This window comes from Macaca mulatta, chromosome 15 (genome assembly GCF_049350105.2).
Source record: "Macaca mulatta isolate MMU2019108-1 chromosome 15, T2T-MMU8v2.0, whole genome shotgun sequence".
In the NCBI taxonomy this organism is placed as follows: Eukaryota; Metazoa; Chordata; class Mammalia; order Primates; family Cercopithecidae; genus Macaca; species Macaca mulatta.
In genome coordinates, this window is record NC_133420.1 from 116,506,182 (window position 1) to 116,533,679 (window position 27,498).

General features: G+C 37.2%; 1 protein-coding gene across 4 annotated transcripts in view; it reads right to left on the reverse strand.

The window, feature by feature from the left end:
* Positions 1–27,498, reverse strand: part of AGTPBP1 (ATP/GTP binding carboxypeptidase 1) — a 197,877-nt gene that overhangs the window by 39,165 nt on the left and 131,214 nt on the right. For all 4 annotated transcript variants that reach the window (XM_077966284.1, XM_077966285.1, XM_077966286.1 and 1 more), the window contains exons 18-23: positions 15,191–15,278; positions 11,058–11,202; positions 8,130–8,283; positions 6,903–7,083; positions 5,481–5,610; positions 4,088–4,219 (exon numbers count right to left, since the gene is read on the reverse strand). In XM_077966284.1, the coding sequence (XP_077822410.1) occupies positions 4,088–4,219; positions 5,481–5,610; positions 6,903–7,083; positions 8,130–8,283; positions 11,058–11,202; positions 15,191–15,278 (830 nt within the window). The remainder of the gene's footprint in view (positions 1–4,087; positions 4,220–5,480; positions 5,611–6,902; positions 7,084–8,129; positions 8,284–11,057; positions 11,203–15,190; positions 15,279–27,498) is intronic.

The following is a 27,498-nucleotide window of genomic DNA, read 5'->3' on the forward strand; positions in this document are numbered from 1 at the left end:
CCTAAAAAGCTAATAGTTTTGTTGAAGCTAAATTACATATTTCCATAGCATCATATGCTATGAAGTTCACCTTATTGGAAGGATGCTATGATGTCCCCCTTATTGGAAGCAAATATATGATTTAACTTCAATTAAAAAATCCACTATGTTCCAAATTCCAAATTTTTTTTAATGTCAACATGATGCTCAAAGGAAATGCTCGTTGGAGCATTTTGGATTTCAGATTTTGGGATTAGGAATGCTCAAACTAGCAAGTATAATACAAATATTCCAAGAAACAAAAAAAAAATCTGAAATCAAACACTTCTAGTCCCAAGCATTTTAGATAAGGGACACTTAACCTATAATAATAAATATTTGTTTTGTAAACCTTTTATTTTAAGCTAATTTTAAACTTAGAGAAAAGATGCAAAAACAGTAGAATTTTCATTTTTCTGTCACCCTTAACGTTAATATCTTGACTATAGTTCAGTATCAGAACCAAAGAATTAGAATTGATACAATACTATTGATAGACCTTATTCAAACTTCATCAGTTTTTCTAATGCCGCGTTTCAGGATCCTATCCAGAATCTCACATTGCATTTGGTTACTGTTCCTCTTTAGCCTCCTGCAGTCTGTAACAGTACCTCAGTCTTATAACTTTAATAATCCTAACACTTTTGAAGAGTATTGATTAGTTATTTTTTCAAATGACACTCAATTTAGGCTGGGCGTGGCAGCTCACACCTGTAATCCCAGTACTTTGGGAGGCCAAGGCAGGCAGATCATTTGATGTCAGGAGTTCGAGACCAGCCTGGCCAACATGGTGAAACCCGTATCTACTAAAAATACCAAAAAAAAAATTAGCTAGGAGTGGTGGTGGGCACCTGTAATCCCAGCTACTCGGGAGGCTGAAGCAGGACAATCACTTGAACCCGGGAGACCGAGGCTGCAGTGAGCTGAGATCGTACCACTACACTCTGGCCTGGGTGACAGAGTGAGACTCCATCTCAAGAAAAAAAAGACACTCCATTTATATGTCATAGTTTTTTGTATTTTCCCAAAAAACATAAACACTTGCACTAAAAGGACAAAGCAGTACTATGATCTATCATCAGAAACATAGCACATAGCATTTATGTGTATTAGTCCATCCTTTCCCAACCCATCTGCAAAAAAAAAAAAAAAAAAAGGTTCCATGGTATGGTAGTTGCCATCAAAAATGTCTTAATCACCAGAATCTAGGAATGTTACTTTACATGGCAAAAGGGGCTGTCCATATGTGATTCAGTTAAGAATCTGAGATAGTAAGATTATCCTGGATTATCTTAGTGGTCCTTGCCATCACAAGGGCTCTCATAAGGGAAAGGGGAAGGCAGCAGCAGGAGAGAAGGAGATGTAGCAATGGAAGCAGAGGTCAGATTTGATTCCTGGTTGAAAGGGACCATGACGCAAGGAACACAGACTTGTTAGGGGTGTGGAGGAGAACAAGGAAACACTTCTACCACAGGGCCTCAAAAATTAATGTAGTTGATGACACTTTGATTTTAACCCAGTGAGCCTTGCATTCGACTTCTGACCTGCAGAACTGTAAGTCAATTTGTTTTGCTGTGTTTGTGGTAGTTTGCTATAACAGCAATAGGAACTAATATGATGATAAAATTATGGGAAATACTCCACTTTCACACATGTGCACACACACCCACATACACACCTGCCCCACAATGTAAGCTTCTTACGTTTCCTAAAGAAAAGAAACAAAGTTGGCTGTGTCTAGTGCAATTACCTGATGTAACTAATTACACAACTACTGGTGAGAGGAGGTGTGTATGAAACACCTGTTAACATCTTGAGAAATGAAATTTGGGAGAAAAGTGCACTATTTACTCTAATTACAGCATCATCTTATGTTTCCTTTCACAACAAAATTCAAAAAATTAATCAAAGAAATTTGGGACGAGATAATTTTAATGAAAAAAACTGAGACCAAAGAGAGTTAATTTTATCTTTTTCTCTTTTTTTTGAGACAGAGTCTCACTCCCCCCCAGGCTGGAGTATAGTGGTGAGATCTCGGCTCACTGCAAGCTCCACCTCCTGGGTTAATGCCATTCTCCTGCCTTAGCCTCCCGAGTAGCTAGGGCTACAGGCGCCCGCCACGGCACCAGCTAATTTTTTGTATTTTTAGTAGAGACAGGGTTTCACCGTGGTCTTGATCTCCTGACCTCATGATCCGCCCGCCTCAGCCTCCCAAAATGCTGGGATTACAGACGTAAGCCACTGCGCCTGGCCAATTTTATCTCTTACAATGGAAAAACTCTTTTGCATTTACCTTCCCACATGTCTGTCTGCCATTCATCCAACAACTCACCTAACAACAAATACTTATTGAGTACGTATTATGAATAAGGTATTGTGCTATATAGTGGCAATGTTGACAAAATGAGCAAATCAGACATATTTGCTAGGCATGTGGCGCTTACTGAGAAACCTATTAATCAAATAACAGAAAACCTTACCATTATAATTCTTAAGTGTTATGAAGGAGACAGAATCCTATAGATGTCTGATCTGATTTCGTTTTGGGGACTAAGTGAGAATTCCCTGAGAAGTGAAGTATGATCCAAGCAAAAACGACTGGGTGAGGCAATGGTGGCAATGATGGTGCTGTTCCAGAGCGCAGCCTAGGGAAGGCTCTGTGCACGTGCTCTTCATCTAGCTTTCTCCCATTCTCTGGGCCTCTCACTAGTCTCATTTTCTTACTTTTTTTTTTATCTGGGTCTCAACTAAATATTCCCCTTTTCTCTATCACTGAGGTCTGCTAATGTACTTGGTTTCCTTTATTTAATGCGGTCTAACCTAATAAAACTCTATTTTCTGAAGGTCGTGTGGCAGAAATATTTGTTGACTGTTGACATGTTGGGCATTTTACATACATTCTTGGGCTCTCCCTCCACCTTTATCCTGGGCTTTGTCTCTCTCTTGAACTTAATTTCTGTATGCCTTCCTCTTTCATATATTCCTTTATTTTGGCAAGAATGTTGTCCAGCAGCTTCCAGAGAAAGGCTATTTGTGAGGTAAATTTTTGAGACTTTAGTGTCTGAGAACATCCTTTTTTATTTTCACACTTGCTGATGGTTAGAACGGGGTATGAAAATTACAGGTTGGAAATCTAGTTGAAAATTATGAAGGCTTTCCTCCACCAAGTTTTGCTTCCAGTGTTGCTACTGTGAAATGTGATGCCATGCTTACATGTAATCCTTTGTAGAAGGATCTGAAAAATTTGCAGACATTTTTTCCGAAAACACACAAAAAAATCAATAGCTTTCCTATGTACCATCAATGATCAATTGAGGGGAGGAAGATATGTGGGGAAAAAATCCAGTCCCACCTGCAACAAAATTCATAAAGTATTTGGGAATAAATCTAACAAACATTTCACACCTACGTGAAAAAATTGCATACTTTATCGAATATAAGACTTGACTAAATAGACACATAGGCAATGGTCACAGATAGCAATATTACATATTATTATAATAATTCTCTCCAACTTTAAATTCAAGGCAGCTCTAATGCAGATTCGAACAAAGTTTATCCCAAATGGATCCTAAAATTCACAAGTACAGAGAAAAAAAGTCAAAGCAATTTTTAAAAGAATAAGAAAGGAAAATTTGCCCTACATGATATCAATATTAATTACAAGCCTATAGTAATGAAAGCAACATTGTATGCAAAGAATGAAACAAGAATGGCCATAATAATAGCCTCGCAATACATCCATATTTACGAAATAAGGTATGTAACAGATGGCGTCATCAAACCAACAGAGGAAGGAGGTACAGAGGAAGGAGGTACGAGCTAGTTCATGGTGCAAGCCAACTGGTATTCACAGAGAAAACAGAAATGGATCCCCACATCTCACACAAACATTAATTCCAAACAGACAAAAAATATAAACACAAAAAAACTTTTAAAAATGAAAAATCTGAAACAAAAATGGCAAAATGTCAGTATTTATTGAATTTGAGTAGTTCATATATGTTGTTTTCTGTACTTTTACGCGTGCTTGAAATTCAAAAACTCATGACTCATTTGTAATAATTACCCTGTATCCCGTATCTTCCACAACATCACATGAAGTTGCATTATCATTGGTATGCCACACTGTCTCTTTGATGCTGCAACCATACATAAATACGTTCTTCTTTCGGGAATGGCCATGATAATCACAATAAACCTTGAAAATACGTATTTTAAAAATTAAAAGGCTCCAAGTTCATATGTTGCCAAGTAAAGGTAGTTAATATCAAGCCAATAAACATGTAGGTCTGTGTCCCTTGGTCTTTTTTATTGTAAAAGAACCACCATTTAACAATTAGAACCAATGAAAGTAATAACACCTAGTTTGGGAAAGGATCTATAATTAATTCTAGAATTGCCAAATCCTTTAAAGGTCCTATATCACCTTTGTGTTTACTATTCACGGTTTAAAAAACAATACATTCCATTATAGTTCCAATCTACAGTTGTGGTGATTGCTGCCCCAAATGGCTGTGAAAACATTTACTTAATTTGGCCTGGAGCAATGGCTCATGCCTGTAATCCCAGCACTTTGGGAGGCCAAGGCGGGCGGATCACTGGAGGTCAGGAGTTCGACATCAGTCTGACCAACATGGTAAAACCCCGTCTCTACTAAAAATACAAAAATTAGCTGGGCGTGGCTGTGGGCACCTGTAATTCCAGCTACTTGGGAGGCTAAGGCAAGAGAATTTCTTGAACCTGGGAGGCAGAGGTTGTAGTGAGCCGAAATCATGCCACTGCACTCCAGCCTGGGCAACAAGAGCAAAACTCCGTCTCAAAAGAAAATAAATAAAAATAAAAAATAAATAAAAACAAGCAACAACAAAAAACAAGAAAATGCTCCTATACGAAAACACCATTAAGAAGGGTATGGTTTTAATTTAATTTTTAAGTGCATCATTTTTAAAAAAAATTAAAAATAAAGGGCATGTCAATTTTACTCCTCTGCAAAGTTTTTCTATCTTTCCTAAAGAAAGATTAAATAATATACACACTAACAGGAACATTCTAATCAAAAGCTGGTAAGAACAGGAGGAGCATATGTATATAGTCCAGTCCAGTCATGCCTGGACTACATTTCCCATGTGTGTAGTAGAGACTTAACAGCTTCAGAGCTGACTAGAAAACTCAGAAATAAGTTTCTAGTTTGAGAATCTAGAAGATACATATTGTTACCTTAGCGTTGTTCAAACAGTGAAGTTAAATATCTAAAACTTACAACCAAGAGTTACCAATATTCATAACCAAAAAGGAAAAAAAAGAAGGCTTATGAGAATTAGAAACATTCAACCTTATAAAATTAAGACTACTAACATAATGGATTAATTTGACCTCATGATTATCACACAAGTGCTTGATAATAAAAAATGACATTTTATCTTTAACTATACCAAGTAAAAACAAGTATTGCTACTTACCAAGGGTAAACGCTTCACTGCAGCCAAGTATTGCAACAGCCCCTTAGCATGGTAAATTGTAGGATGTAAATCCGGATTTGGACTTTGCCACTGCCTATTCAAATCCTCTCCACTTAAAGAACAGCGATGACTACATGTACATACACACAAAGACAGAAAAACACTGGTACCAATAAACCCTTATATACACTTCTTAAACCCTTATATACATTTCTGGTTTAACTTTATGATTCTATTCCACTAAGCATTTCAAATAGGTATAGATGGTAAGCTCAACCAAATGCATACTATATTCATTATGTAAACATTTATTGAGTGTTTGCTATGTGCAAGCTTTTATGTCACATGCATTTAACCGTGGTAAGTTTTCAGATTCATAATCAAAATTTTGAAAATATAGAAAAAATTAATTCTTAATTCCAGGGTTTTCTTCCATATTTTATGAAAATGTATTAATAATCACATTTTCCATTCTGACTACATAATAATTTATGTTAGCATGCTATATCTTGACTTTATCAATTAAAGTGCTATCTAGGTGCTTCTTCTGAGAAAGACAAGTATATGAAAAGTATACATTGTTGTAAAAAATCAAATACCTTTTTGTTTATTTATGGGTTTTAAGTAGTAGAGCTATCATGCAAATAAGCAAATAATCATAAAGGGATGACAAATATAAATAGAATTCTAACTGGTCAATATATTTCTCAATTAAAAAGAGACATCATTTTAGTTCCATAACCATAACATATTAAGAAGAAATTCTATATTTAAAAAATTCAGTAATTTCCTAAAATATGAGAAATAGTCATGCTACTTTTATTCAAGTAAGACATGTTATCCTCATCTTTGGAGATATTCATGACAACCAGACTAAATCCCATCTTTCAGAGTGGCACTACAGAGACCTTGTCAAATCACCAGAATAAATGTACTGTACTAACTATAGGCAGCCACCTCTTACAAAGTAATTATCTTCCACTATTCCCCCGCTAAAGAACTCCTGTCAAAAACTACGCCTCATATCAGGAAGAGGTTAGCAGATGGGGCTAACATTCCAAGAGATCCCAGAAGGATCTTAATCTTAGAATAATCTAGGTTCATGCCACTAACAAAAAAAATAAAGGAATATGAGAGGTATGAGTTAATCTTTCTTACAACCTGACATTGTGATTTTTCTAAAACAATTCAAGCATTTTATGAAAGCATATTCCCATGGATACAGAATTTCTCATAATTTCATACCGCTACTAGTATCCAAAATATATTTTCATTTAAAAGTTTATCTTAATTTCCCACCAAAATTTTCTTTATTCTAGAAAAATCACTAAATTTGTTAACCTGGACACTGTTATTTCAACAAGTTTATACAGGACAACCGAAATGGTCTAGAATATATTCTATAACTATTGCTTAACTTACTTTCCATTGATGACACCATCTGGATTTAACATAGGGACAATTTTAAAAATATAAGATTCTCGTAAGCTCTGAGCAGTGGGGTTATTGCTCATGAGATATTCCAACGTTCCTTTCATAACCCAACTTGCATTAGTTTCTCCAGGATGTACCCGAGCAGACAAGAAAACGTAAGGGCGATTTCCTAAAGTACACATAAAATCTCAAATTAAAATGAACAGCTACTAAAAGTTTGTATATTTTATTCCGGGGCTTTAGAAAATGTCTCTAACTCAATTGTGAATTCTGATATAAATTAATAGAACCCAATGGTGCATCCTACAAGCACTGCACTAGGCCCTATAAAATAAACAAATATAAAAACCGATAAAACCATATCCCGAAGGAGCTCATAACAGGACATAAAACAGTAAGTAGTATTTGATCCACTTATTTACTTCCCAATGACTAATTTAACATGTAAAATTAGTTATTTAGTATAATGTTAATTTTATAAAGAACAAGTACTTGGGGGAAGTTTAAAATATAAAACTATTTTTTCATAAAATCATGGGGAAAAGAAAGAAAATATAATTTCAGCCCTGTCTTACAGTTGCTCTGATAGAGAAAAAAGTTTATCTGCTCAGAGATTTAGCCTCCAAAATTTCACTATATACATTTAGATACACAAATCTACAAAATAATCATTCAGCTCATCACTCATATTTTCATACACAATGAGCTCTGTTTCCTGAAAATACTTTGCCTTCTTATCAAACTGAAACAGTTTTATTTTTATTACTACAGCTGTACATTCGAGGCAATTTAAAAAAATATAAATGGCAGGGAAAAATGAGTAGCTATTCAGTGCCAGCTATCAAAACAATTGATAGGTTTCTGGTTGGTTTATTTACAAGTAAAATCAGTTCATTTCTAAATTGATAATATTATTACATGACCTCTTAAAATAATTTGTTGTATTCTACTTTGAATATAATTTCTAAGGATAGAACTAACAACAGCAGTAGCAAAAGAGACCTCAGAGAACATCTCATGTAGCCCCTTATTTTCAGGATAAGGAAACTGAAGCCCAGAGGTGGGCCCATGGCTAACTAAACAATAGCAAGGCCAAGACTAGAGCTCAAGTCTTCTGGTATCTGTTCCTATTATCATTTCCATTATAAAATACAGATGAAGCAAATCAAAGTGGGTGAGAATGACTGCTCTTGTGAGCTGGGAAGACAAACTTACTGAAATGACAGATATGTTCATAATAATTAGACTCTGGCATTGCTGTTATAGTCACCAAGGGGCAGCTGTTTCCGGACAGGGTTTCACATAACACATCTTTCCGAAAATAGATTTGCTGAGGATTGTGTGCTGATTCCAATTTTTGAAGATGCATCTTGATAAAAATTTTAAAACAAAGTATACAATCACTTAAAAAGTCCCCATGATATACAGAAATAACGCATCCAGATCTCCACATAACTAGAAGTGAACCAGATTCTTAACCCGTTATTCAAAACCCTCAGGGCCAGATGTAATCTAAACATCAGTGTTTGGGAAACTTGAAAAAGGCAATACATTGTTTAAATCATTAATTATGCAGCCCCACCAACAGGGTCAGGGGTAGCAATCTGTAATACACACATTATTTGTGCAGCAAAACATATGAAGAATCACCCTAAGTGGAATCAATATTCTAAATAAATTCAGGTCAGGCTTTGCCTCCAAATGAGTTCCAAAAAACCTTTTGGTTTTCAAAGCCTTCTGAATTTTGAAATTGTGAGTGATAACAGACCTGTAACAGCAACAATCTAAAATTTGAAAAATAAAAATTATGTAGCACAAATTTTAACAATTTATTTTCCTGATTTCAAGATTAATATGGGTTTATTGTAAAATGTCTGACAGTGAAAAAAACACAAAGAAAAAATTTTTTTAATGTTTTAAAAATTTAAAACATCCACAATTGCACCGCCTAGATTACCACTAACACAAGGTATGTAAGCAAAACCATGATTACACAAAGACTTTTATAATCTGATTTTATCACTTAAAAATTTATACATACACACAAACACATATATATTCATAATTATGAATACGATACCACATCATTAAACACGTTAAATGTGTATTTTTTGAAAATACAAGTTTTAATGGTCTTATGATGTGGTTATACCAAAAATAAATTGTTCAATTCCCTATTTTTAGATATTCAGTTGGTTTTCAAACTTTTGCCTATGTTCTTTCACATAATCACTATTGACTGAGTGGTCACTATTTTCCAGAAACTACAGGGCATTGGGGATATGACAATGAATAAATGAACCCTACCCTAGGGAAAATAGAGAGTGCTGTGGGAGCCTGTAATAAGGGGAGGGGACCTTAGCCAGGTCTGGGCAGTCAGGGAAGGTCTTCTAGAGAAAACTACATTTAAACTAAACTCCAAAGGATGAGTGAAGAGGGCAGAATACTGCAGGCAGAAGGAAAAATATTAGGAAGACCACAAGACAGAACAGGGCTTTTCAAAGAATTCAGTAAGATTCATTATAGCTACAAAGGTAAGAAACAAAGAATCTGACACAGAATGAAGGGCCTGGTAGACTGGTCTTTCCCAAAGCATAGTATACATACCACTGGTAATCGAGACAACTAAGTGATATTTTAGAAGTTTAATAGGTATATATTTTATGTGAATTAGAAACAAGTCTAGCACATTAAATCTTTCATGGATGTCACAGATATTAACTGAGGATGAGGATATAATTTAAATGATTTCATGGATATTAATTGAGGACAAGGATACATTTCAAAGAGTAATCTATTTTAAAGTCTATTTAAAGATAAAAAATACTTCAAATAGTATGTGGATATGGCAAAAAAAAAAAGGGGGGGATTATTAGAAAAAGGACAGGGTGAATCATGGTAAGAATTTTAGACTTCGTATACAAAGGGCAAGGGAAATCACTAAAGAGTTTTAAGCAGGGTATTTTGTGATAAGATTAGCTATAAAAGAACCCTTTGGCTACAGTCTGGGGTTTGTCGGAGCGGGTGGGGTAACTAATGAAGAGCAAAGCGGGCAAAACTGAATCCTAGGACACCAGTTACAAAGAGGCTGGCAGAAGCCCAGGTGAGAAACAATGGTCATGCCTGGAAAACATCATGGTAGGGGGACTGAAAGAAAGCAGGAGAATTCAAAACATATTAAAAGGCATAATCAGTAAAGAACAATAACATAAAACCAGGCAAATAAAAACAGTGAAAATATATTTTTATGTGCATTCTTATTTGTTTTCCTAGGATAAATTACTCAAAAGTAGAACTACTGAGCACAGAAAGATACATGAACATTGTACCTTTATGGTAGGTTGTAACCTTTATTAAAGTACAGTAAGTCTCATTTAAGGCTGTCAGCCTCATTTAGTCTTCTTAGGTTTGATCTCTCTTCTGCTCTATAGACTACGTTTTTCTTTCATTTTCTCCTCTCTAATAATTTGGGAGCTTGTTTCTAATTATAGTGTTCCAATTTCTTTATTGGTAAATTGATCACATCTTCATGATCCTTGACCATTAGAATAGATATTCTGTTCTGAGAATAAATATCAACCACAGTTGATATTTAATTACTAGACTTGTTTGTTTAGTTTTTTTAGTTTCGTTTTGCCAATATTCAAAATCTCAAAAGGTCTCACACAAAACAACTCTTATACCCCAGATTCTTAAAAATTTGGATCTAGGTCTCCATAATAAAACCATTTCCTTCAGAAAAAGATCTCAATTTTTCCTTTTAAAAAACTCAAATTGCATCCACATTTTCCTAATACTCTATTTTCTATGAGATTCTGGTTAAACATGCAGAAATCTCACCTGGTTAAAATTTGTCAATTATGGAATCTTAGCTCAGAGAACTGTGGATTTCAACAAAAGATGGGAAGTAAAAATCATGTCAAAGTTCCTTAATATTTCTATTAAAAAAAAAATCACATTCCCATTTGACTCCTCAAGAAATATTGTAGTATTTTCCAAAATCTTCAACACTAAACCCTTTTCTTATGTTATGATATTTAACTAAACTTCATTTTCCTTATGTTAGAATATTTAACTAAACTCAATTTTCTTCCATTATCTTACACATATCCAATATAATACAATTTAATTTAGAGTTCTTACCTGTAAAGTTGAATACGTATATGGATAGTGATAAGCAAAGTAGCAAACATCATCTTTATGTGGAAAACTGACAGTAAATGTAATTGTATAGTAGGATTTTCCCTTTTGCCCACCTGCAGCAACTGAACTTCTTGAGAAATGATTTCTACAATAAAAAAGCATAAAACATGTTCATTTCATCCACACAAAAACTGATTTTCCTTGTTACTTTTATTAAATAGAACTTCAGGGAAAAAAGAAAAACCCGAGTCTGTAAAAAGTGTAACTTAAATACCCTACTAAAAAAAAACTTAGTACTCATAAAGCAGTTAACTGTTATCAGCCGATGACACTACATAACTTTTCACTTCTGAATTTACTAATTAAATGAGCTAATACTCTTCACGTCAAAAAAAATTTTTAGAACCCCATTCTTTGACATCCATACACATTATTGAATCTAGAAAATGATCATCAGTGGCTGCTACAATCAAGAGAGGAAAGGCTGATGGACACCTTTACGTGGATGGATCAGGCTACAAGACCTGGGTTCACTAATCAATCTTAAGATTACAAAAAGAGAAACAATCAGAGATGATGATGTTTCCTGACATGATGCAATGGGAATTCATTGCACCACCTATTAAGTATTCTTGCCAAAAGTCAAACCTGAAGTTGATTAAGCTTCTAGATCTAACTAACAGTTTATAGGAAACTGGTGAAACAGAAGTACTTGTTAACACCACAGGGATGCAATCCAGTAAAATCCAAATGTGAAAAACCCTACATGACAATCCAGCTTCTTTAGCAAAATGAGAAATGTAAAAAAAAAGAAAAGGGAAGCCTATAAATTAACAGACTTAAGGGACATGTCAACAAAAATCAAATGTAATGTGTGATCCTTAGCTGGATTATGATTAAATAAAACTATAAAACACCACTTAGAGGCAATTGGGGAAGTTTCAACGTTGGATATTTCATCACAGTAAGAAATTTTCCTAATCTTTCTGTGTTGTGATAATGGCATTGTGGTTAGATTGTCTTAAACAGCCTTTGTCTTTTAGAAATACTTATGTAAGTATATATGGATAAAATACAGTATCTGAAAATGGCCTTAAAAATTCATTGTGGAAGTATGAGTAAAAGTTTTAATTTCCAAAATGTCAACTGGAGATGTGTTCCAAATACAGAACATCAGCTCACACCGTTCATCTTTGACTGTAAATATGTGATCTACGTATAGCAAGTTAGAAGTAAGTGCTAGAGGTCGGGTGCAGTGGCTCACGCCTGTAATCCCAGCACTTTGGGAGGCTGAGGTGGGCAGATCACCTGAGGTCAGAAGTTATTGCCAAAAATCAAACCTGAAGTTGATCAAGCTTCACCATGTGTTGATAATTGTTGAAAATGGGTGATGAATAAAAGGGGCCTCATTATCTTATTCTCTGTTTTTGTAAATGTTTGAAGATTTCCATAATAAAGTTTTTAAAACTATACATTACTTTCCAGACTCTAAATACTGCTGACATATGCTGATTTAAAGATGCTCTAACAACTTAATTTCTAAAATTCTGAATCATCTTGTATCATTTAAGTCATGAAATGAAGAAAAACCAGGGCCTATAGGTTATTTTTTCATGCACATAAATGTTCAAAGTATTTTCAAATTGATATAGTCTTCATTAACTTATGCACAGTATCTTGAATAGATACCCAATGACAGAGTGCTAAGGATTAACAAAAATGCAAAACAAGTTCAAAAACTAGTCCTTGCCAACTCTTTTCCCTCAAAAGTTTAACATTTAATTGGAGAGGTATTTATACTACCACATTATAGCTATATGGCAGTTTCTAGCTTATAAACCAGTGAAACATATATTATCTCATGTAATGGTGAAAAGCAGTTTTATTCCATTTTATAGATAAGACAAACAAGCATCACAGGACTTAGCTGACATGAAAAGTTATGGCACAATGCAAAAACAGATTTTAATCCTTATCATCTAAATGGACTTAGCTGACATGAAAAGTTACGGCACAATGCAAAAACAGATTTTAATCCTTATCATCTAAATTTCAGGCTGGGCACTTTTGTTCATGCCTGTAATCCCAGCACTTTGGGAGGCTGAAGCAGATGGAACGCAACATGGTGAAAACCCAGTCTCTACAAAAAAGACAAAATTAGCCGGTTCACAACTGTAGTCCCAGCTACTGGGGAAGCTGAGGTGGGAGGATCACTTGAGCCTGGGAATGATGATATGCTCTTGAGGCTGCAGTGAGCCGGATCGCACCACTGCTTTCCAGCCTGGGCGATAGGGCAAGACTGTGTTTCAAAAAAAAAAAATTAAAATTAAAATAAATAAACCTATCTCAGGCTTCAGGAAAACAACTAGAATAGAGTCTTACACAGAAAGTGGTTAATAAATGTTTGTTGAATTGAACTCCACTTACAGATCAGGAAGTAGTAGCCAAAAGAAAAGACAGAACCTAAACTAAAAATATAAAAATCCTTGCCATCACCCCTTACATAGAATAGAACAACTTGTCCTGCTACGATCATTCATTTTGCAATGTGAAAAAGCATTCCTTGATTAACAATTTCTAATGTGACAACATAAAGAAGCGTGAAATAAAGAATGCATTTTGAAAAACATTGTTTCATTCTTTAATAGTCTAAATAATTCTGCTAAAATCTAGCCAAGCACTGCTCAGGTAGCTTCACTCAACTTTATGAGAAACAGACAAGTGATCAAAGACTATTTTTATGTTAGTCTACCATTAAAAGAAGTACAAGATGTATTATGGTGCAGATGAATTACATATTACCTTTACTTCTGTTTCTCATTTATTCGCTATTCATTTTGGTAATAAGAGTAAGGAAGAAATCTTACTGAGATGAATCCCAAGGAAGATTTTCTTTCGCAGAAAATAAGAGTACTTAAGACCAAGTTTTTCCCAAAGCCATGTCAAAACAGTTTAATTTTAGAAGCCTTCTTCTAATTGATAAAACTAAAAAAGAGGGGCATTAGTGCCAGTTAAGCACAATCTAAAAAGTCAAAATTCCCCATACAGAAATGTCAGGATTGAACTTAGTAAGAGCAGAAACAGGGGTGCCAAGTGGAACCAGCAATGAACATTACCTGGAAACATTTGCAGACACAGAGTAAAAATGAGAAGCAAGATACATGAGAATCCTCGAGTACTTAGAGGTGGAGCTGAAGAATAACCAAACTGTTCCACAGAAGTAGGAAATGATTTCTAGCACTTAATTCTTTGTATTTTATTTTATTTTTATTTTATATTTTATTTATTTTATTTTATTTTATTTTTTTTTTTTTTTTTGAGATGGAGTCTCGCTCTGTCACCCAGGCTGGAGTGCAGTGGTGCGATCTCGGCTCACTGCAACCTCCACCTCCCAGGTTCAAGCGATTCTCTTCCCTCAGCCTCCCGAGTAGCTGGGATTACAAGCACACACTACAATGCCCGGTTAATTTTTGTATTTTTGGTAAAGACGGGGTTTCACCATGTTGGCCAGGCTGGTCTTGAACTCCTGACCTCAGGTGATCTGCCCACCTCTGCCTCCCAAAGTGCTGAGATTACAGGCGTGAGCCACCATACTCAGCCTCTAGCACTTATTTCTAACTTGCTATAAGTAGATCACATATTTACAGTCAAAGATGAACAGTGTAAGCTGATGTACTGTATTTGGAACACATCTCCAGTTAACATTTTGGAAATTACAATGAAGTAAATATTGTGTGTTAATATAAAAAGGGAAAAACTAAGAGTTATACTTGATATCATAGGAACAACAAAAAGCCACTGCAAATTACTACTCGTAATTCCTAATTTCAGTTTTATTCAATAAAGTTTCCAGAGTTTTAAAGCTGGAAAAGCTGAGGACACATAACTCTCTAAGCGGTGGAGACATGGCCTGGACCTAAGTTTATCTGCCTATACAACACATTTTATTTCGACTATATACACTCTGTAAGTGGATCTCAAGTTCAAAAGGATTTTTTAGAATTACTAAAGCATAGCACCACAATTCAAAGTATGCAATAATAACTCTACTGTTTCCTTTTACACTGAAACAGGATGTACTTAATACTGCCTTCTGTAAGCTGACGTTCTATTAATATTCTTAAAATCCTTACTTATAGTAACAAATGTCAGTCCCCATACGAATCCACCATGGTCTGGCATTTAATGCTTCCTGAACCGAATACATGAGTGGTTGCATACCTTTGAAAGACAGAAAAAAGACAGAAAATTATTTTCAGAATTTTTGAATTAAAAATTAATCTTGACTTTGTAGAAAGCACCAAACATTCAGGAAAGCAGAAATAAATTACATTTCAGTGTTTTAGTATGTATTTTAAAAATCTGATGCATTTCTTAAACATCCCAAGTCAATCAATTATATGCTTTTATTTTTTAGTTTAATAATACAGGATTGCAACTTTAGAGTGAAAAGTCATTAAACTCTTTTCTATTAAATTTTCTACATGAAATCAATTAAAGATAACATATTCCTTATAAAAATTGAAACAGTCAAAACGTACGTAAAGACATAATGTACAATCACCCCTCTAACTCTCCGTGGATTTCCACCTACACTGAAATTAATGGGAAAACGCCACCAAAATGGCATGTTTGCTTTCTTCCCCACTCTTCTCCATGAGGTATGTGTTCGTAGGACAGAAAAGGAAGAGGGACTCAAAAATATAAAGTATATTTTCTTGGGTATTCTTACAAATATGTTTTCCACATGAACTTTAAAATCATCTTACCTAATTTCTAAATGATATACTAGGTTTCTAGATTGAACTGAATTAAATTCATGTTAATTATAGAAAGGCTGACAACTTTTATTGAGATCTGGTTTGACTTGTCTTAAATTCTAACTTAAGGATAGAGTCATTTTCTTTTCCTGGTACAGAATAATTTTATAAAACTTACCTGTGAGTATTTTTATAGGATTCTTTTTTCCCTTTCCATTTCTGATTCGTTATTCCCACAATGAAGCACTATTCATTTATTTTTTATATTTATCTTAATATTCACGTTATCAAATAAACTAATTTTAACAGGTTTTTAGTTGTCTCATGAATTTTCTAGTAATATAATTAAAATATTTTATCTCCTCTTCTAGTATTTGTATCATTTATTTCATTTTCTACTCTTACTACATTTAGATAAATTAAACCTCAAAAAAATTATGCTGAATATAGCGGTAAGAACAAACAATTCTTTTTCATGACTTGAACCAAAATGTTTTCCATTCCATGAAATATTTGCCCCTTTTTTGCAAATCAACTTTGTCATGTTTAAGTAATAAAAATAGCTAACAATGAATAATTTCTGTATGTGAGACACTGCTCTAATGGTTTTTACCTGTATTAAGTAGTCAAATCCTCACAACCACTTTTAGATGGTAAATGCTATTATTAGTCCCATAACTTGAGTAGTTTCACTATAATTTTTATTATACTTCAGAGTTTTAATTACTTTACCAAATGCCTTTTCAACATCTAATAATAGAATCAAATGGCTTTTCTCCTTTAAACTGTTGATTCAATAAATTATGTTGGTAGGCTTCCTATTGTTGAACTATCTTTGCGTTCTAAGAAAATGCTACTCTTTTAACACTATGTGACTAAGTTAACTAATATTTAGAATTTTTCCATCTAAATTCTTAAGATGATCTTTCTTATTTCAATTTACTTTTACCAAGTATGGTAAAGGTTATACGAGCTTCAGAAAACTAACTTTTAAAACTTCCGAAGAATAAATAATAAAAGCACCATCTATTTTTTAAAGGATAAATATAATTCAGCTGGAATTCCATGTCAATATGGTGACTTATTAATAAACATACTTTTTAAAATTTCCTTTCAACAGCTATAGCCTCTTAAGAATCTCCCTTTTTGCTAATCGCTTTTGGTATTTCTCACGCTCTCTCTCTTTCTCTCTCTCTCCCCTGATGTCCCTAAGTTTTTGGTTTTTTTATCACGTTGTATCATTTCTTAGAATTCAGTCCACTTTTTTTAAAGTGTATTTCCAGGATACAACTAACTTTTAATTCTAATTTGGATGAGTTGCCTTCTAGGAAATCTCGGATTTCATCCTGTTACTTCTTTTCACTGGACTCCCAGATTAGTACCACTTTTTCTTGTATCTCTCACCTCCGTCTCGGGTTTCAAATGGGATCCTAGTGAATCAAAAAATCAAACTTGTTGATTATATTATTCAAATTCTCTATAGCCTTACTTATTTTTGTCTTCTTGATATGTCAAATTCTGAAAGAAGTACTTTAAATTCTCATAAATGTTTTCTAATCAAGCTGTATTTCCTGGAACTTTTTGTCCTGCTTATGTAGGTGCCATGTGGCTAGGGTTGTTGTGCTGTATAAAGGTTTACAGCATCTTCAAGGACTGCAACTTGCAAATACAAATTATCTGCCTTTATGCAAATCAGTATTTTTGACCTTGACATTTTAGTCTGACATTATTATTTATTTATTTTCCGAGATGGAGTCTCGCTCTGTTGCCCAGGCTGGAGTGCAATGGTGCAATCTCGGCTCACTGCAACTTCCACCTCCCGGGTTCAAGTGATTCTCCTGCCTCAGCCTTCCGCATGCCACCGTGCCCAGCTAATTTTTGTATTTTTGGGTGGAGACGGGGTTTCACCGCGTTGCCATGGCTGGTCTCAAACTCCTGACCTCAGGTGATCTGCCCGCCTCAGCCTCCCAGAGTCCTGAGATTACAGGTGTGAGCCACTGCACCCGGCTGACTGACACGAATATTAACCACTTTTGCTTTATTTTAATTTCATTTGCCTATTTTATCTTTGCCCATTCATTTTCAACCTTGTCACTGAATACACACACACACACACACACACACACACACACGGTGGGGAGCAGAGGAGAGAGGGAGAGAGACAGAAGAACAGAGGGATAGAGGGAGAGAGAAATAGAGAGAGACCACACTAAACTGTGTTACTTTTAATATCTGACCTTTTGAGGGTACTTCACAGTTTATTCATAGTTGATGATGATGGATATACATTTCACTGTATTCCCTACATCTTATTTTCTACTTCTGATATCAACAAATGCTTTTTTTTTCTTACCATTTTATTTTTATTGGTTTGGTTACATTGCTCCACATTTTCTTTTCTTCCTTAATCTGGAAGCTTTCTATCACGCTTTTCAGTTCTACTTTTCCACCTTCATAGTCATGATTGATATTTTTCTAACACTATATTAAATAACTAAGCCATCCCACTGAGACAAGTTAATTTTCACTTCTCCTATATTAGCCCCCTCAGAATATTTTTGGTTAATGCATTTTATAAGTTCCAATACTTCTACCTTGAGACCTTTTACTCATGTTGTTCAGAGAGAGATCAGATAGCATATCTCTGAATTACTGTTTTTGAGACAGATCTTCACTCTGTATATTTTCTCAATTCTTATAAACACTGACATGCAGTTTGCTGGCAGTGACAAACAATTTACAGATTCTTCAAAAGACATTTGGATGTCCACTGGCTTCCAGTGCCACAGACGAGCAGTCCAACACTAGTTTAATTTTTTAAATATGCAGAAAAATACAGTGATTAAGAGCATGCAATCCACAACCAAACTTCCTGGGTTTGAATTCCAGCTTCACCACATACCAGACGCATGATCCTGGCCAGACTATTAACCACTCTATGCCCCCATTTTCTTTTCTGTAAAATGAGGGTGACAACCTCACTGGGTTGTTTGTTGTGTGGATCACATGTGTTAGCACTTGGAACAAGGTCTGGCATGTGGCAAATAATCAATGAATGTTAGCTGCTGGTATTATTATTATCATTATTTCCTTTTAAGTAACCTATTCTTTTAAAGTGGAAGCATGTTAAAATTTTCTCTTTATACTTGAAACTCAGAAGTGTCACTGGTACATATAAAATAAGTCTGCCTTCCTGATCCCTTCCTGGGACGCAGCGAGCAGTGCACTTCAATCTGAAGTTTTGACTCCTTCCACCCACATAAAACTCACCGTAACACAAAACTCATTATAATAGTTTCAATAGTGACCACAGGAGACAGAGGAGGGGCTTCAAGATGGCTGACTAGAGGCATCCGGCACTTACCTCCTCCACAAAGCAGCAGCAAAACAGTGAGTAGATAATCACACTTGAAATAGATAATCTAAGACAGAACACTGAAACTCAACCGAAAACTAACCAGAACACCTAACACAAGGTAGGAGAGGGAAGGCGGGCAGGCTACTTGGCCGGGAGCCAGGGAGGCTTCCCAGTACAGGAAAAGGGTAAGTGAGATTCTCAGTGGTCCACATCCATACTACAGACTCCTCCAGTCCTAGCCAGGGGGCAGCCCCTCCATCCTCACAGGTCCTGAGACTAACACAGGGAGCTGCCTTGAGACTGCACGAAGGCATTGCTCCAGAGAGTGAGTTCACATGGGGTGTGACCTAAGCAGCAGCAGTACTGGCACAGTTTTGAGAACCCAACCCCCACTCAACTGCATCCTGCCCCCTGCCTCCCCAACCCACAGCCACCAATGCCACACGCTGCTGCCACTGAAACCTAAGCAAAAGTCACTGGCAGAGACCCCACCTCCCAGCAGCAAGCTGTCATGCATTTGCAGGTGCCCAGAGGACAGGCTCCTCTACCCGCAGCCACCACCACTGCTGACCGCTGCCACTGGGGCCAAAGCACAAGCCCCTGGCAGCAACTCCATTGCCCTTGGCAGTGTGGTCACCCTACATTAACACACGCCCTGCAAACAGGCTCCCGGGTCCCCAGCTGTCGCCTGGGGCTGAGGCATACACTCCCCAGCCTGCCACTGATAGCAGCTTAGCAATCCCTAGCAGCAGGGCTGGGGTACATTTGCAAGCTCCCTGAGGGCAGCCTTCCCCAACCCACCAGCTCTGCTACTGCCCCCACTTAAACACTCTAAGGGGAGTCTAGGGATCACCCCAGCCATCCTCGTTACAGCCAGAGCCCCTATAAATCACGTGAGGGGTTTGAGGACAGGCCTGCCTGGCCTGGCTTCCCCACCATCCCCAACACCAGAGCATACCTGGGAGCCTAGGGATCGCTCAGCCATGTCACCCATTGCTGGCACCTGAGCATTCCTCCCAGGGGTCTGAGGATGGGCCACCTCGCCTGCCACTACCTCTGCAGCTGGCACACCCTCACACACCACCTGCGGGTCTGGGGACTGGACCACCCAGCCTGTCACAGCCACCACCGACACTAGCACACACCGCTTAGGAAGCAGAGGGTGTCCCACCAATGGTCCTGCCATTGCTCATGCTATGCCTTCTGCTCAGGAGCCAAAGGACCCACCCACCTATCTGGCCCAAAGCTGCACTGCCAGCATCTGAGAAGGCTGCATGGGGGCCCAAGAACTGGCCCACTTAGACCCACTAACACCAGTCATGGTGGGTCCTAAGGACAGGAATCTGGCCTGCTGTTGCCACGCCTGGTGCTCAAGGAATGGCCAACCTGGCACCCTCATTCCCAGCAAAATTTCACCGCAGCTGCCATCAACAACCACCCCCTAAGCCACTGAAGCAATTACAGAAACCACTGACACTGTTTACAACCAAAGACATCATACAGGATGTACGTTACTGCATCCACCCAGAATCAAAGCCACAGTGCCCTACCCAGCCAATATCATAGACAGGCCTTCAGAAAAAAGTCCTCCCCATGAAAGTAAATTTAAAAAATTGGAAGATGCGACTGTTATACCAGACGTGCCAATAATAACATAAGGACACAAGAAACACGAAAAAAAAAAAAAAAAAAAAACAAGAAAATATGACACCTCCAAAGCAACCAATAATTCTCCAGCAACAGATTCCAATGAGACAGAAATACATGAAATGCTGGAAAAATAATTCAAAATAATGATATCAAAGAAGCTCAGTGAGATACAAGAGAACACAGATAAATAATACAAAGAAATCAGAAAAACAATTCAGAAGGTAAGTGAGAAGTTTAACAAAATAGATATCATTTTTTTTTAAAGCCAAACAAACACAGGAACTGAAGAATATTCACTGAATGACAGAAAAAATATATATTAGAGATCTTTGACAATAGACTAAAGCAGAGGACAGAATTTCAGAACTTAAAGACAGGTGTTTTCAAATAACCCAGTCAGACACAAATAAAGAAAAAAGGCATAAAGAAGAATGAACAAAGCCTGCATGACATATGGCACACCATAAAGCAAACACATATTCAATTTTTTGGTGTTCCAGGAAGCAAAGAGAAGATGTGAGAGAAAGTAAACCTATTTAACAAAATAAATAGCTGAGAGGCAGAACAAGGTGGCCAAATAGAAGCCTCCAGTGATTACCGCCCCCAACTCCATGCCCCACAATAGGAACACCGAATTGAACAACTATCCATGCAAGAAAGCACCTTTTCAAGAACCAAAAATCAGGTGAGCGATCATACCAAGGAAGTGCACTGAAGAGGGCAGGAAAGACAATCTGGAATTGCTCACACCACCCCCACAGTCCAGCAGCAGTGGCCACACGCAGCAGAGAATCTGTGTGCTTCAGGGAGAGAACATGCAGTGACTGTGGGACTTTGCATTGGAACTCAGTGCTGCCTATGTCACAGCAGAAAGCAACACCAGGCAGAACTCAGCCAGTGTCCACGAAGGGAGTATTCAGACTGACCTAGCCAGATGGGAAATGCCCATCCCAGCTGTCAGAACCTGAGTTCTGGTTAGCCTCACCACCGCAGGCTAAGGCACTCTGGCGTCCTAAATAAATTTGAAAGGCAGTCTAGGTCACAAGGGTTGAAATTCTGGACAAGTCCTGGTGCTGTGCTGGGCTCTGAGCCAGTGAATGTGGGATGCATGCGGCCCAGTGGGACACCAACCAGAGCAGCCAAGGGAGTACTCATACCACCCTTCCCCCAACCCCAGGAAGCACAGCTCCTAGTTCCAGGAGAGGCTCCTTTCCACTTGAGAGCGGAGAGAGGAGAACAAAAAGGTCTTTGTCTTATAACTTGGATACCAACTCAGTCACAGTAAAACTGGGTACCAGGCAGAGTCCTGAGGCCACCATGACAGGCCCTAGGCCCCAGCTGACATTTCTAAACACACCCTGGGCCAGAAGGGAACCCACTGCCTTGAAAGGAAGAGGCCAGTCCTGGCAGGATTCATTATCTGCTGGCTAAAGAGCCCTTGGGCCTTGAATAAACATCAGTGGTACCCAGGCAGTTCTCACTGCAAGACTTGGGTGAGACCCAGAGCCATGCTGGCTTCAGGGGGTGGCCACAGGGAGGTACTACTTTTGCTCAAGGAAAGGAGAGAGAACAGTAAAGGGGACTTTGTCTTGCAGCTTGGTCACCAGCTTGACAACAGTTCCAAGAAGGCTCCTCGGGTCCACGATTTCAGGTCTTGGCTTCTGGACAGCATTTCTGGACCTGTCCTGGGCCACAGAGGAGCTTGCTACCCTGAAGGGAGAGACCCAGGCCTGACAGCATTCACCACAAGCTGACTGAAGAGACCTTGTGCTTTGAGGGAACGTCAGCAGGAGCCAGGCAGTGGTCAACGCAGGCCTGGGATGGTGACGGATATGGGAAAAGACTTCTACATGAAGAAAAGAGACAGAAGAGTGGGAAGAACTTTGTCTTGCAGTTTGGATGCCAGCTTAGCTGCAGTAGAATAGAACACCAAGTAGATTCCTAACATTCCCGACTCTAGGCCCCGACTCCTGTATAGCATTCTGGAACCTGCCCTGGGCTGGGGGAAGTTCATTGCCCTGAAGGGTAGGACACAAGTCTGGCTATAAAGCCCTTGGGCCTTGAGTGAACACATCAGCAGTAGCTAGGCAGTGGTTGCCGCGGGCCTTGGGCAGAACCCAGTGCTATGCTGGCTTTGCATCTGACCTAGTATAGTACCAGTGGTGGCGGCCACAGGGTTGCTGGTATCATCTCTCGTCCAGCTCCAGGCAGCTCAGCACAAAGAGACAGACTGTGTGTTTGGGAGAAAGTAAGTGAAGAGAACAAGAGCCTCTGCCTGATAATCCAAGAAATTCTCTTGTACCTCACTGAAGGCCACAAAGGTGGTATCTCTACAAGTCTGCAAGGGTCACAGTGTTACCAGGCTTGGATCCCCCTAGTGCAGATATGGCTGCAGTGACCAAAGATTTAGACCACAACATGCAATTCCCTTTGAATATTTGGAAACCCTTCCCAAGAAAGATGGGTACAAATAAGCCCAGGCTCTGAAGACTACAATAAATACCTAGCTTTTCAATGCCCAAACACCAACGAACATCTGCAAGCATCAGGACCATCCAGGAAAACATGACCTCACCAAATGAACTAAGGCACCAGGGACCAATCCTGGAGAAACAGAGATATGTGATCTTTCAGACAGAGAATTCAAAATAGATGTTTTGAGGAAGCTCAGTGAAATTGAAGATAACACAGAGAAGGAATTCAGAATCCCATGAGATGCATTTAACCAAGAGATTGAAATAATTTTTTAAAATCAAGCAGAAATTATGGAACTGAAAAATTCAACTGACATACTGAAGAATGCATTATACATTATAGTCTCCCGGCAGCAGAACTGATCAAGTAGAAGAAAGAATTAGTGAACCTGAAGACAGGCTATTTGCAAATACACAGAGAAGACAAAAGAAAAAAAAAAGAATAAAATGAAGTATGCCTAAAATATCTAGGCATACTTCAGTTTCCTCAAAAGGACAAATTTAAGAGTTATTGGCCTTAAAGAGGAGGTAGAGAAAGAGATAAGGTAAAAAGTTTATTCAGGCTGGGCTCAGTGACTCAAGCCTGTAATCCCAGCACTTTGGGAGGCCGAGACGGGTGGATCACGAGGTCAGGAGATTAAGACCATCCTGGCTAACCTGGTGAAACCCCATCTCTACTAAAAAAATACAAAAAACTAGCCAGGTGAGATGGCGGGCGCCTGTAGTCCCAGCTACTCGGGAGGCTGAGGCAGGAGAATGGCGTAAACCCAGGAGGCGCAGCTTGCAGTGAGCTGAGATCCGGCCACTGCACTCCAGCCTGGGCCACAGAGCAAGACTCCGTCTTAAAAAAAAAAAAAAGGTTTATTCAAAGGGATAATACCAGAGAACTTTCCAAACCTAGAGAAAGATATCAACATTCAAGTACAAGAAGGCTATAGAACACCACGCAGATTTAACTCCGAGACTACTTCCAGCCATTTAATAATCAAACTACTAAAGGTCAAGGATTAAAAAAAGGATCCTAAAAGCAGCAAGACAAAAGAAACAAATAACATGCAAAGGAACTCCAATATATCTGGTAGCAGACTTCTCAGTATAAACCTTACAGGTCAGGAGAAAGTGGCATGCCACATTTAAAGCACTGAAGGAAAAAAAGCTTTGATCCTAGAATGGTAAGCACATCCATTGAAAATGTCGTTCAAACATGAAGGAGAAATAAAGACTTCCCCAGACAAATAAAAGCTGAGGGAATTCATCAACATCAGACCTGTCCTACAGGAGATGCTAAAGTGAGTTCTTCATTCTGAAAGAAAAGGACATTAATGAGCAATAAGCAATCATCAGAAAATACAAAATTCAATGGTAATAATAACTACACAGAATAATATAATACTGTAATTGTGGTGAGTAAACTACTCATATGTTGAGTAGAAATACAAAAAGATGAACCTATCAAAAATAATAATACAACTTTTCAAGACATAGAATAATAAGATATAAATAGAAACAACAAAACGTCAAAAAGTGAGGGGGAAGAAGTTAAAGGTATAGAGCCTTTATTAGTTTCATTTTTGCTTGTTTGTTAATTTGTTCGTTTTTGCAATCCATGTTAAGTTGTCATCAGTTTAAAATAATGGGTTACAAGATGTTATCTGCAGGCCTCACAGTAATCTCAAAAAACCTACGATATACAAAAAATCAAAACAGAAATTTAAAAATATCACCTGAGAAAATCACCTTCACAAAAGGGAAGATAGGAAAGAAAGAGGGGAAGAAGAGAGGACTACAAAACAATTAGGAAACAACAAAATGGCAGGAGTAAGTCCTTACCTATCAATAACAATGAATGTAACTTGACCAAACTCTCCCATCAAAGGAAACAATCGATTAACAGGGTAAAGAAACAACCTGTCAAATGGGAGAAAATATTTACAAACTATTTATCCAACAAGGGATTAGTATCCAAAATATACAAGGAACTCAAAAAACTCAATAGTAAAAAAAAAAAATCATAACAATCTCATTAAAAAGTACGCAAAGGACATAGACTTTTCTCAAAAGAAGATATACAAATGGCCAACAGGCATATGAAAAAAATGTTCTACATCACCAATCATCAGGGAAATGCAAATCAAACTACAATGAGATACCATCTTACCCCAGTTAAAATGGCTATTATTAAAAAGAGGGAAAAAAAGTAACAGATGCTAGTGAGGATGTGGAGAAAAGAGAACTCTTCCACACTGTTGGGAACATAAATTAGTGTAGTCACTATGTAAAACAGTACAGAAATTCCTCAAAAAGCTAAAAATAAAATAACATAAGGTCCAGCAATCCCACTACTGGGTATTTATCCAAAGTAAAGGAAATCAGTATACTGAAGGGATACCTACACCCAGCCCATGTTTACTGTAGCACTATTCACAATAGCAAAGACATGAATCAACCTCAGCATCCATCAATGGATGAATGAATATAGAAAATGATATATATACACAATGAAATACTACGTGGCCATAAAAAATGAAATCATGTCCTTTGCAGCAACATGGATGGAACTGGAAGTCATTATGTCAAGTGAAATAAGCCAGGCATAGAAAGACAAATCTTCATGTTCTCACTCATGTGTGGGAGGTAAAAAAGTTGATCTCATGGAAGTAGAAAGTAAAATAATAGATACAAAAACTGAGAAGGGTGTGGGGCAGGGATGGGGGGATGAAGACAGGTTGGTTAATGAGTGCAAGCATATAGTTCAAGAAAAGAATTAAGTTGTAATGTTCGATAGCAGAGTCGGTGACGATCAGAAACAATATATTGTATGAGAGGACTTAAAATATTCCTAACATAGAGAAATGATAAATTATCAAGGTGATGGATATCCTAAATACCCCGACTTGATTGTTACACATTCTATACATGTAACAAAATATCACACATACCCCATAGATATGTGCAAATATTATGTATCAATTTTTAAAAGTTAACTATATAAAGAAGTGAAAGGTTCAAGTTGAAGTCAAAGGGCACTTTAGATTTGTCTCATGTGTTCTAATGTTATAAAAAACAATTATTCTTATATTACATTTAAAACAATGTATTCTTATATCACATTTAAAGCGATCATATGAAATTTTGGTCACAGTGAAGTTAGCTATATTTGGATATTCTGACTGTAACAGAAACCATTTGGACAAAGTAAGTTGCCCCAGCAAGAATCAATCAAATGAAACAAACTCAGACTAAATAAACCAGTCTATTCAACCTGATACAGTAATACAAAGCCTATATCTGAACAAGATTTATTCATTAGCCAAAGGATAAACCTTCATATACATGAAACAAGTGTGCTTAAAATTGTCCATTTTTTGCCTCAAATATAGATAATCAAAATATTAAATTGCCAGAGTAACATCCAATGGCACTAGCCCCTAATAATATCCAAGTAAAGGCCACATTTTTATTGAGGACATGGTCAATATTATGTGCAAATACAAAGAAAGATGAGGTGTTTTAGGTCCTAATCATTAATGTACTATAAATCACAGATTTGTAAAATGTTGGAGTTGATGTTAACACCCTCATTTAACAGATGAGGAGAACAAGGAAAGTTTAAAGTGGAGCTCTAATCAACCTGAAGGCACTTATCGTAAGCTGCATGTTATCTGCACTCAGTGACTCTATGTAGAAAAAAATACATGCTTCTAACATATCTAGCATTACAGCTGCAATTTCAGATTCAGATTCAGGTGGCTGCCATTATCCTCCAGTCTCAGAATTTGGTTTTTCATCCCAACCAAAGAAGAAATAAATAAACTCAATTAGTAGCACAAACAAAACCACACATGGCCCAGGCCTTCAGCATTACTAGAAGTCAGAATATAACAAACTTTAAATTGTTTATAAATAGTAAAATGAGCGAAGATATAGAGGGCAGATGGAACAATAAAATCGGGGTTGAAATCCTTAAAGTAGATTTTAGAACAAAAAATATTTAATGAGAAAAAGGAGGAACTTTATAATGACAAAGTCACAATTCATAATGAAAATATAATACTTAATATCAATGCATCCGATAAGATCAACCTCCTACATAAAGCAGAAACTACAGGAGATACAAAGAGAAATTGACAGTGACATACTATTGATAATAGTCTTCAAAGCACCACTCTCAGAAAAAGACGGATCAATTGAACAAGAAA